This window comes from Bubalus kerabau, chromosome 5, assembly GCF_029407905.1.
Source record: "Bubalus kerabau isolate K-KA32 ecotype Philippines breed swamp buffalo chromosome 5, PCC_UOA_SB_1v2, whole genome shotgun sequence".
NCBI classification, from domain to species: Eukaryota; Metazoa; Chordata; class Mammalia; order Artiodactyla; family Bovidae; genus Bubalus; species Bubalus kerabau.
This window is the reverse complement of record NC_073628.1, coordinates 101,478,031-101,490,309: the sequence shown is the minus strand read 5'-3', so window position 1 is coordinate 101,490,309 and position 12,279 is coordinate 101,478,031. Positions and strand designations below refer to the sequence as shown.

Here is a 12,279-nt window from a genome sequence, read left to right as displayed (position 1 = left end):
TATAGTCTGTACCTGCCCGGAGGGGCAGCGTGGACACTGCCCACGAAGGACGCAAACCTGACAGCCTGAGTACAGGAAAGAGGATTTTAACAAGCTGCCTACTTAGTCCTAGACTTGCCCCGCTGCCACACTAAAACGCCCTCCATCTTCAAGGAAGCCCTGCAGAGGACGCAAGACCAGGAACCCACTCCGGGACCAGGGCGCTCTGCCTGAGCTCCTCTGTGCTTTAACTCACCTCTGGCACACACCCCGCTCCCCCTGAGCCTCTGATGTACTACAGGCGGACCCCCCTTCTGGAACCAGGCAAGGCACAGAGTGCGAGTGCCCAAAGGCAGGACGTATATTTTGTTTGGTGCTGTAACTGGCACACAGTAGGGGCTCAAAAAACAGTTGGCAATGAATGGACAGATGGACGAACAAATGGATGGACAGATGAATGGCTGGATGGATGGATGACGTCAACCGCTCCAGTGTGGCTGTAACCTGGGTCCTGGGATGCATCCCGCACAGGGAACGTGGCAGCATGACGGGCTCCGCTGCAGTGGCACTGCCCCTTCGAGGGTCCCTCTTCCCCAGGTGCTCCTCCCATCTACCTCGAGCGCCCACCTTGGAGGCCTCGGTGAGGATGAGCTTGGAGTCCTTCACCAGACACTGCAGGGGCACGGTCACATCGATCACCTTCACCTTCTCGCTTTTCTTGCTCTTGTCATTGACAAATTTTCCATACCAGGCGTTGACGATGATGAGCCCTGAGGACAGGCCTGGTCAGGGCAGGGCAGCCTTGGCAGGCAACCCCCGTGCAGCCTGGCTGCAGGAGCCATGTGCTCCTGCGGGAACCCAGCACCCACCCTGTCCTCAGAGAGGCCAGGCCTGCTCACCCATTCTGGACTCTTCGGCCTCGATTATTCTTCGGACAGATTCCTGCATCAACCGAACCTGCAGAGGACAAGGACGCTACTATCAGGGCCTCCGGAGGCTCCCTCAGAGCCAGGGCCACATGCCTGGTGCCTGTCGGTCCTGCTTGTCCATTTCTCTGGACGTGGCTGCTACTGCAGTCTTGAAAAAACAATTCACTCACAGGGAAGAAAGAGGACAACACCCACCACTTTTAAAAAACCTGGTTATGTCTTTGCAGGGTAACAGGGTTGACTCTTCAGGGCACAGACAGACGCGCCCGGCGCTGCATCCCACAGGCAATAACGTAAAGACTAGATGACCAGGGAGGCTGTCGGGGAAGAAAAGCCCAAGACCCAAGGCCCCTGAGACCACTCTGCAGGGTGTGAAGCATGCCCCCCACAGGTTTAAGAAATGTGGACGAGAAAGGATGGGAACATGGTGCGGCCTGTGCTCGGCACGATGGGCAGGTCCATGCTCAGATCCTCACAGGGCAGAGGCCTGGAAGGGAGCCGGTGACGCAGCACTTACGGCAGCTTCTGCCTCTTGTTTCTTCTGCAGGATGTCGGTGGCTGTGCTTTCCCTTTGCTTCTCCAGTTCCCTAAGGCGAGGAAAACACAAGCCATGTGTGAGGAACATGGGGTTACCAGCACAGGAGGCCACAGCGCCCCAGGCTGGACCTGCACCCTGCAAACAGCCTGTAAATCTTACTGCGTTCCCAGTTCTAGAACTTTAAACACTATTTCCAAGGCAAGTTCAAGCAAATCTGTTTGTCCCAGGCCTGTGCAGCTGTCCTGTGGTCCCCAGATGGCTCTCCCCAACCTCAGTGGGAGGAGGACTCCTTGCAGCAGTAATCTCAGGAAAGTGGGAGAGGGTGAGACTCTCAGGAGATGCCCCCAATCAGGCATTACCACAGGACACCCTTGGCAGGGACAAGGCACGCTTCATGTGATAAAATACAGCAAAGCACGGGGACCTGGGCAGCACACATGTGTCCTGGCAGCCTTGGCCCAGCACATCCTCTGCTCCAAGCCTTCAGTCTGCTGGGGAATTAGGACCCCGAACTTAAATGAATCAGAGGCTGGAGGGGCCCCCCCAAGAGCCTTCCTTGGGCTCCTCTCTCCCTAAGTTCAGTGATCTATTAAATGAGATCATTGTAAAGTAATGAAGTTAAACCTCCTCTTGGGTTTAATGCTGTGCTAATGGATCATCTCTAAGAAACGGCAAAATAAATTACATCTAGATGACTTCCAAGACTGTAGTTAACATGGGCCTTGTTTGTAGGCACTCAGAACCCGATCTCTTTGAATTCAGTGCCAGGCAAAGAAATGGTTAGAATGAGAAAAAGGAAGACTTCTCATTTCTGTGGTCATGGCTTATAGTCCCAACAGTTTGGTAAACTAACTCTAATTCTTTCTGAAAGTAGGAATGTGGACAGACAGAAGTTAACCCAAGTGTTGCCAACAGCAGTACCACTACTACTGATAACAACTAGCTAATCCTCACCGAGGACCTGACGTGCCCAGACTCCGCAGTGAGCACTGTACACCTATCAGCTTAGGGGGTTTCCCTCACAGCCCTGTGGGGCGGCTGCTACCCTCTCCACGTCACAGACGGGGGAGCTGGGCACAGGGCAGTTCGGCCCCTGCCCCGGCAGTGCTGAGAACTCACTTCTCCTTCTGAGCCCTGAGGTAGGGTCTGATGACCAGGCGGTGCAGAGCGAAGTACAGCACGAGCGGCCCCGCAGTGGCGTAGAACACGGCGCTGGGCAGCAGCTGGTCTGTTAGGTGGATGGGGAAGAAGTAGGTCTGACTGGCCCTATTTAACCTGAGAACAGAACAGAGCCGAGTGCCCACGTGAGTCAGGTTCCCAGGGAAGGGGGGCGCGGCGAGGATGTCCCAGCCCCAGGAAGAACCTCTTGACCCACAGGACCTGGGGAGGCGGAACCCAGTCTGCACGCCTCACGGTCCCCTGAGCAGGCCCCTAGGTCTGGCAGAAGAAAGAGCTCAATACCTGCTGACCGCAAGCAGCAGACTCACACCCAAGCAGGGCACACATGGCCCGGGAGGCAGGGGAGGCCACGCCTCCAGATGGCCTGTCAACCCTCAGTGACGGCCGGGTGGCTCCCACAGGTCCAGTCAGCCCACAGACATCAACTGCGAACTCTTGACCAATGTGACCCACACCCTCGGGGACCAGGTAACAACAGAGGGCAGAAGTGCCAATTGGCACTGGTGAGCTGCTGGACTTTTTTAAAAAACAGCCTTTAGCCTGAAGGCAGTTCTCAGTCTATACCACAATGGATGATTACAACTGCAAAGGAATCTGTAGTCCTATTGAAGAATTAGAGTTCAGAGTCTGGGGCAACCACTGTGTCTGGGAAGAGAGGGGCCCCCCCAAAGGGAAGTCACAGGTGGGGAGCCCCAAGTTCTCAGTGTGCCAGAAATCCCCAAAGGATGCCTGGTGCTGTGTTTTGACTGTGGCCAAATGGGTAAGTCCAAGTTTGCAGCCAGACTTCACCCAAGTTCTAAAAGGAAACTTTCTAAAAGGAAACAAAAATTAACACTTAATACAATACCAACTATGCTACATCAGATCAGATCAGATCAGATCAGATCAGTCGCTCAGTCGTGTCCGACTCTTTTCGACCCCATGAATTGCAGCACGCCAGGCCTCCCTGTCCAGCACCAACTCCCAGAGTTCACTCAGACTCATGTCCATCGAGTCAGTGATGCCATCCAGCCATCTCATCCTCTGTCGTCCCCTTCTCCTCCTGCCCCCAATCCCTCCCAGCATCACAGTCTTTTCCAGTGAGTCAACTCTTCTCATGAGGTGGCCAAAGTACTGGAGTTTCAGCTTTAGCATCATTCCCTCCAAAGAAATCCCAGGGCTGATCTCCTTCAGAATGGACTGGTTGGATCTCCTTGCAGTCCAAGGGACTCTCAAGAGTCTTCTCCAACACCACAGTTCAAAAGCATCAATTCTTCGGCGCTCAGCCTTCTTCACAGTCCAACTCTCACATCCATACATGACCACAGGAAAAACCATAGCCTTGACTAGACGGACCTTTGTTGGCAAAGTAATGTCCTGCTATCTAGGTTGGTTATAACTTTCCTTCCAAGGAGTAAGCGTCTTTTAATTTCATGGCTGCAGTCACCATCTGTAGTGATTTTGGAGCCCCCCAAAATAAAGTCTGACACTGTTTCCACTGTTTCCCCATCTATTTCCCATGGAGTGATGGGACCTATGCTACATACCCAGATACAATGAGAAAAAGATAATAAAGAGCAATCTCAGATGCAGGAGCCAGCAGATAAGGATTTTAAAGCAACTATTTAAACTCTGCTCAAAGACATAACATATTAATTGATGGTTTAACATCAGACTGGAGATGAGAGAAGAGTAAGAGAATTTAGTAGAAATGATCCAATGTGAAGAACAAAGAGAAAAAGGACTGAAGACAAATGCGCAGAGCCTCAGAAACCAGAGGTTTAGCACAGAAGTAATTAGGGCCCCAGAGAGGAGAGGATGATTAAAACTGCAAAGAAATATGCACTCCTACTGGACTGAAGAATCAGAGCTCAGAGTCTGGGGCAACATTGCAGCTGGGAAGAAGTATATTAAATATTTAACATTTAATGAATTAATGTCCTAAAATTTGCAAATTTAATAATTCTACATAAATAAATACATCAATTTATAGATGCAAGAAGTTTAGCAAACCCCAAGCAGCAGACATAGAACAAAATCACGTGTAGCTACACTCAAGTGCTGAGAAACAAGAGTAAAAAAAGTTGAGTAACCAGGGGGGAAATAAACAAAAGAGACAAGAGTATAAAGGTTCAAAAGACCAATGACTTGTCAGGAACAGAGGAGTCAGAAGAGAGCAGGACACCGTGACGGCACTGAGAGAAAACCCCATTAACCCTGAAGTCTATACCCAGTGACAAGACCCTTCAGTAACGAAAGCAACTCCAGAGATGATGAAGAATGCTCAACACTAAACGGAGAACTCCAACAACCCATAATGAAACAGACAAAAGATATGGATAGAGACTTCACTTTAAAAAAAAAAATAAAAAGGATGTCAAATAAGCACTTGAAAAGCCAGTCAACATCTCAGACAGGAGGTAAATGAGAACCAAGAGGACCACAAAGGGACACACCTACATCACCTGCTAAAACAGGTGAAATTAAAAAAAAAAAAAGACCCTCCCCAGGGCTGGGAAGGATGTGGAACAACTGGAACTCTCAGAGCTGCTGGTGGGAAAGGAAGATGAGACGCTGCTTTGGAAAATGGCTTGGGACTCTTGTGAAGTAAAACACAGCCTCCCACATGACTCAGATCACCAGGGTACTTACCCATGAGAAATGAGACCACTTGTGTTCACACAAAACTTGAATATGAATGTTTGTACTGGCTTAATTTGTAACTTCCTGAAGCTGGAAGCAAGTGAAGTATTTATACAACAGATAAACCATGGCACATCTACGCCATGCAGCACCCAACAGCAACAGGGAGAACCACACTGCTGATGCCTGCAACAGTGTGGATTATCTCAAATGCATGATGCTCCTGAAAGAAGCAAAGGCCTTCACCTTGGATGACTCCAATTATGTGGCATCCTGGAAAAAGGCAAAGATACAGGGAGCAAAGGCACACCAGGGCTGCTGAGGCCTGGGAGACCACACAGGGGCCTGCGGGTCTTTGAGGAACAATGGAGACGTCCTCTACACCCTATCTGTGATGGCGTTTACATGTAAAACACAAGATCAAACACAGCAGGTAAATCCCGAGAGGTCTCGTCACAAGGGAAAAACATTTTTTTTCCCTATTTCTTTAATTTTGTATCTACATGAGATGGTGGATATTCACTAAATGTGCTGTGATAATCGTTTCATGATGTATGTAAGTCAAATCATTATGCCATACACCTTAAACTTATAAAGCACTGTTTGGTCAATTATATCTCAATAAAACTGGAAGTGAAAGTTGGACTATTAAGAAAGCTGAGCACCGAAGAATTGATGCTTTTGAACTGTGGTGTTGGAGAAGACTCTTGAGAGTCCCTTGGACTGCAAGGAGATCCAATCAGTCCATTTTAAAGGAGATCAGCCCTGGGTGTTCATTGGAAGGACTGATGTTGAAGTGGAAACTCCGCTACTTTGGCCACCTGATGCAAAGAGCTGACTCATTTGAAAAGACCCTGATGTTGGGAAAGATTGAGGGCAGAAGGAGAAGGGGACGACAAAGGATGAGATGGTTGGATGGCATCACCGACTCGATGGACATGGTTTTGGGTGGACTCTGGGAGTTGGTGATGGCAGGGAGGCCTGGTGTGCTGCAGTTCATGGGGTCACAAACAGTCAGACATGACTTAGCGACTAAAATGAACTGAAAACTGGAAGGGAGGAAAAAAAGGGATGAACCAGAAAATTGGAGAAGCCCTGTATTTATGAAAGAAATTGAATTCACTATCAAAAACCTTCCTATAATGAAAACTCAGGCTTGGTTGATTTTACTGCTAAACTCTATGAAACTAGGGGAAAAAAAAACAACCAAGACCATTCTTATACAAATTCTTTCATAAAACAGAGGAAGGCATAATTCCTAACTCATTTTATCAGGCTGGCATAACGTGGTCCAAAACCTGATAAATACATAATAAAAAGACAATTATAACTGGCATCCCTTAAAAACAGATTCAAAAATTCTTAGTGAGACATAAGCAAATCAAGCAATATATATAAAGTATCACATGTCATGATCCAGTGGAATTTGCCTCAGGAAATATAAGGTTGGTTTAACATTCAAAGATTAGTGTGATTTGTCAAATAAATACAATATAAGTTAGCAAAGAGCAGCTGCTATTGCTGAACTGAAGTGCCTTCCAGTTATATTTACCAATATAACTCGGACAATGCAGCCTATGGACAAAGAAGCAGGCTGGCATCCTTGGGACAGGAATTCAGTTCAGACTGTGTAACGTGACTTCTGCCGGGGAGGAGCATTTACAACAGAGAACGGTGCCTCATTGGAGGTCCCGATGTGGGAGGTGGGGGAGGAGAAGGGACTAGAATGCAGAAATCTGCCAGCTCTGTGTTCTTTATTAAATCTGGGCATCTTCACATTTCAGGTTAGAGAAGTGCCTGACGCCAGCTGTCGCTATGGGGACCTGCAGACCACAGCTGCACAGCCGAGCTGTGGTCTGCTTCTTCTCGCTCATGTGCTCACAGAGTCCCTCTTCAGTGCTAGGCCGTGTCCTTGGTGGCAGGAGCACAGAGAACAGACAAAATGGACTGAGTTATGGCACTCTGAATGAGGGGTGGCGAGGGATGGATGGCTTATCAGATGGAGAAGGTACAATGGAGAATAAGAAACGGGCAAAGGGGAAGTGGACAGCTCAGGGCAAGGTGAGGGCCACCAGTTTTAACAGGGTGACGAGAGATGGTTTTGGCAATCAGATGACACTTGAGCAGAGACCTGAGGGAACTGAAGGAATCAGCCGTGTGGCTCCCTGGGGATTGGGGAGCAGCAGGCGCCAGCCAAGCCTAGAAGCAGGAGTGGGCTTGGTGTGCTCCTGGAGCAGCCTGGAGGCCAGAGTGAATAGGGTCGGGTGGGGGGCAGAGAAGAGACTGAGGGGCTAGATCCTGTGGGCTCTGAGGGGGCCGATTTGCCCTGAATTGAGGGAGACCCTGAGGGCCTTAAGCACAAAGCCAAGAGGACCCCATGCTCGAAGGGCGGCGGCCAAGAGGAGTTACCCCACGTCCGAGGTCAGGGGCAGTGGCCGAGAGTACCAGACTGTGGCGGCACAGGAACTGCCAAGAGGAGCTACCCCCGTGTCTGAGGTCGGGGGCGGGGTGCGGCGGCCGAGAGGAGATACGCAGCGTCCGAGGTCAGGGGCGGCGACGAGAGGAGTTACCCCGCGTCTGAGGTCAGGGGCAGCAGCCAGAAGGAGATACCACACGCCCCTAAGCCCGAGGCCAGGGGCGGCAGCTGGGAGGACCAACCCCACGTCCAAGGAGCCGTGGCTGCGCGGGCGCAGGAGGGCCTAGAGGAGCTATCCCATGTTGACGGTCAGGAAGGACAGCGGTGAGGAGATACCCCTCGTCCAAGGTAAGGAGCAATGGCTGCACTTTGCTGAAGCAGCTGAAGAGATACCCCACGCCCATGGTAAGAAAAACCCAAGTAAGACGGTAGGTGTTGCAAGAGGGCATCAGAGGGCAAACACACTGAAACCATACTCACAGAAAACTAGTCAATCTAATCACACTAGGACCACAGCCTTGTCTAACTCAATGAAACTAAGCCATGCCCGTGGGGCAACCCAAGATGGGCGGGTCATGGTGGAGAGATCTGACAGAATGTGGTCCACTGGAGAAGGGAATGGCAAACCACTTCAGTATTCTTGCCTTGAGAACTCCATGAACAGTATGAAAAGGCAAAATGATAGGACACTGAAAGAGAAACTCCCCAGGTCAGTAGGTGCCCAATATGCTACTGGAGATCAGTGGAGAAATAACTCCAGAAAGAATGAAGGGATGGAGCCAAAGCAAAAACAATACCCAGCTGTGGATGTGACTGGTGATAGAAGCAAGGTCCGATGCTGTAAAGAGCAATATTGCATAGGAACCTGGAATGTCAGGTCCATGAATCAAGGCAAATTGGAAGTGGTCAAACAAGAGATGGCAAGAGTGAATGTCGACATTCTAGGAATCAGCGAACTGAAATGGACTGGAATGGGTGAATTTAACTCAGATGACCATTATATCTACTACTGTGGGCAGGAATCCCTCAGAAGAAATGGAGTGGCCATCATGGTCAACAAAAGAGTCCGAAATGCAGTACTTGGATGCAATCTCAAAAACGACAGAATGATCTCTGTTCGTTTCCAAGGCAAACCATTCAATATCACAGTAATCCAAGTCTATGCCCCAACCAGTAACGCTGAAGAAGCTGAAGTTGAACGGTTCTATGAAGACCTACAAGACCTTTTAGAACTAACACCCAAAAAAGATGTCCTTTTCATTATAGGGGACTGGAATGCAAAAGTAGGAAGTCAAGAAACACCTGGAGTAACAGGCAAATTTGGCCTTGGAATACGGAATGAAGCAGGGCAAAGACTAATAGAGTTTTGCCAAGAAAATGCACTGGTCATAACAAACACCCTCTTCCAACAACACAAGAGAAGACTCTATACATGGACATCACCAGATGGTCAACACCGAAATCAGATTGATTATATTCTTTGCAGCCAAAGATGGAGAAGCTCTATACAGTCAGCAAAAACAAGACCAGGAGCTGACTGTGGCTCAGACCATGAACTCCTTATTGCCAAATTCAGACTTAAATTGAAGAAAGTAGGGAAAACCACTAGACCATTCAGGTATGACCTAAATCAAATCCCTTATGATTATACAGTGGAAGTGAGAAATAGATTTAAGGGCCTAGATCTGATCGATAGAGTACCTGATGAACTATGGAATGAGGTTCATGACATTGTACAGGAGACAGGGATCAAGACCATCCCCATGGGAAAGAAATGCAAAAAAGCAAAATGGCTGTCTGGGGAGGCCTTACAAATAGCTGTGAAAAGAAGAGAAGCGAAAAGCAAAGGAGAAAAGGAAAGATAATAAACATCTGAATGCAGAGTTCCAAAGAATAGCAAGAAGAGATAAGAAAGCCTTCTTCAGCGATCAATGCAAAGAAATAGAGGAAAACAACAGAATGGGAAAGACTAGAGATCTCTTCAAGAAAATCAGATACCAAAGGAACACTTCATGCAAAGACGGGCTCGATAAAGGACAGAAATGATATGGACCTAACAGAAGCAGAAGATATTAAGAAGAGATGGCAAGAATCAGAACTGTACAAAAAAGATCTTCACGACCCCGATAATCACGATGGTGTGATCACTGACCTAGAGCCAGACATCCTGGAATGTGAAGTCAAGTGGGCCTTAGAAAGCATCACTACGAACAAAGCTAGTGGAGGTGATGGAATTCCAGTTGAGCTATTCCAAATCCTGAAAGATGATGCTGTGAAAGTGCTGCACTCAAATTTGGAAAACTCAGCAGTGGCCACAGGACTGGAAAAGGTCAGTTTTCATCCCAATCCCAAAGAAAGGCAATGCCAAAGAATGCTCCAACTACCGCACAATTGCACTCATCTCACACGCTAGTAAAGTAATGCTCAAAATTCTCCAAGCCAGGCTTCAGCAATATGTGAACCGTGAACTTCCTGATGTTCAAGCTTGTTTTAGAAAAGGCAGAGGAACCAGAGATCAAATTGCCAACATCCGCTGGATCATGGAAAAAGCAAGAGAGTTCCAGAAAAACATCTATTTCTGCTTTATTGACTATGCCAAAGCCTTTGACTGTGTGGATCACAATAGACTGTGGGAAATTCTGAAAGAGATGGGAATACCAGACAACCTGATCTGCCTCTTGAGAAATCTGTATGCAGAAATCTGTATTGCAGGAAGCAACAGTTTGAACTGGACATGGAACAACAGACTGGTTCCAAATAGGAAAAGGAGTACGTCAAGGCTGTATATCGTCACCCTGTTTATTTAACTTATATGCAGAGTACATCATGAGAAACGCTGGACTGGAAGAAACACAAGCTGGAATCAAGATTGCCGGGAGAAATATCAATAACCTCAGATATGCAGATGACACCACCCTTATGGCAGAAAGTGAAGAGGAACTCAAAAGCCTCTTGATGAAGGTGAAAGAGGAGAGTGAAAAAGCTGGCTTAAAGCTCAACATTCAGAAAACGAAGGTCACGGCATCTGGTCCAATCACTTCATGGGAAATAGATGGGGAAACAGTGGAAACAGTGTCAGACTATTTTTCTGGGCTCCAAAATCACTACAGATGGTGACTGCAGCCATGAAATTAAAAGACGCTTACTCCTTGGAAGGAAAGTTATGACCAACCTAGATAGCATATTCAAAAGCAGAAACATTACTTTGCCAACAAAGGTTCGTCTAGTCAAGGCTATGGTTTTTCCTGTGGTCATGTATGGATGTGAGAGTTGGACTGTGAAGAAGGCTGAGCGCCGAAGAATTGATGCTTTTGAACTGTGGTGTTGGAGAAGACTCTTGAGAGTCCCTTGGACTGCAAGGAGATCCAACCAGTCCATTCTGAAGGAGATTAGCCCTGGGATTTCTTTGGAAGGACTGATGCTAAAGCTGAAACTCCAGTACTTTGGCCACCTCATGAGAAGAGTTGACTCATTGGAAAAGACTCTGATGCTGGGAGGGACTGGGGGCAGGAGGAGAAGGGGACGACAGAGGATGAGATGGCTGGATGGCATCACTGAGTCAATGGACTGAGTCTCAGTGAACTCCGGGAGTTGGTGCTGGACAGGGAGGCCTGGTGTGCTGCGATTCATGGGGTCGCAGAGTCGGACACGACTGAGCGACTGATCTGATCTGATCTATAAGACACTGGCTTAGATTTTAAAAGACTCTGGAGAGCAGCGTCCCGAGGGAGGAGACTGGTCAGGAGGACATGAGCAGTAATTCAGACCGGAGATGGCGGTCGCAGACATTCTGAGAAATGGTCAGACTGAGGATGTGCTTTCTGAGGAGAGAGGATGCTAAGCTGGGAGACTGGGAAAGGGTGACTGGGAGATTTGCTGGGAGACTTGCTCCCGGCTTTCTGGCCAGAACTGGTGGAAAAACGGAGCTTGAGGTGCCGAGAGGGGGCGGACTCCAGGCCCAGCAGGCTGTGAAGGGCGCCTATGACCGAGGGCGGAGGAGCATGGGAGTGGAGGTGCGACATTTGTGACGCTGTGAGGTCCCCCAGGAGAGGTGTGGGGAGGGATGAGGGATGCACGGGCTGGAACTGGAACCCTGAGTGCTGTGTGAGCATCACGGAGCCCAATAGTGGTGAAGCCAGGAGGCTGGAGCAGACCACTGCGGGGTGAGTCTCAGCAGCCAAGGGTCTGACAGTGAGGCCTCCATTTAGAGGCAACCAGCTGGGCCACCGAGGTGGGAGGATCTGGCGCAGAGAGCCCGACGCTGCCTGCCCTGCGGACCATGAGGTACATGCCACACTGTGAGCTGTGTGGCGTGTGGGTGAGCGGATGTGTGGGGCCACCCCAGGGCCTTTCAGGAGAGGGGTGGCAAGTAGCGGCAGGCGGGCATAGGAAGTTCTCTGAAGCAGAGACTTGGCCTTACTGCCCGAATGTCAGGCTTCTGGACTCGACAATTGCTGACACACCCCAGACAGAAGCAAGTGCATCTCTAATGGAATTCTTCTTCTTTTTTTTTTTTCCCTCTCTTTTTTTTTTCTAATGGAATTCTAAGCAAAGGCTCTTTTTTTCTTAATGCAGGTGAAGCTCAGATGAGTTACCAAGTGTGAGACAACCCTTGG

The 12,279-nt window shown here is 48.9% G+C and overlaps 1 protein-coding gene across 1 annotated transcript in view; it reads right to left on the bottom strand.

Annotated features, from left to right (window-relative positions):
- DNAJC11 (DnaJ heat shock protein family (Hsp40) member C11) overlaps positions 1 to 12,279 on the bottom strand; it is a 70,056-nt gene that overhangs the window by 1,892 nt on the left and 55,885 nt on the right. Inside the window, exons 11-14 of the mRNA XM_055582419.1 lie at positions 2,566 to 2,721; positions 1,426 to 1,495; positions 879 to 936; positions 607 to 749 (exon numbers count right to left, since the gene is read on the bottom strand). Coding sequence (XP_055438394.1) covers positions 607 to 749; positions 879 to 936; positions 1,426 to 1,495; positions 2,566 to 2,721 — 427 coding nt within the window. The remainder of the gene's footprint in view (positions 1 to 606; positions 750 to 878; positions 937 to 1,425; positions 1,496 to 2,565; positions 2,722 to 12,279) is intronic.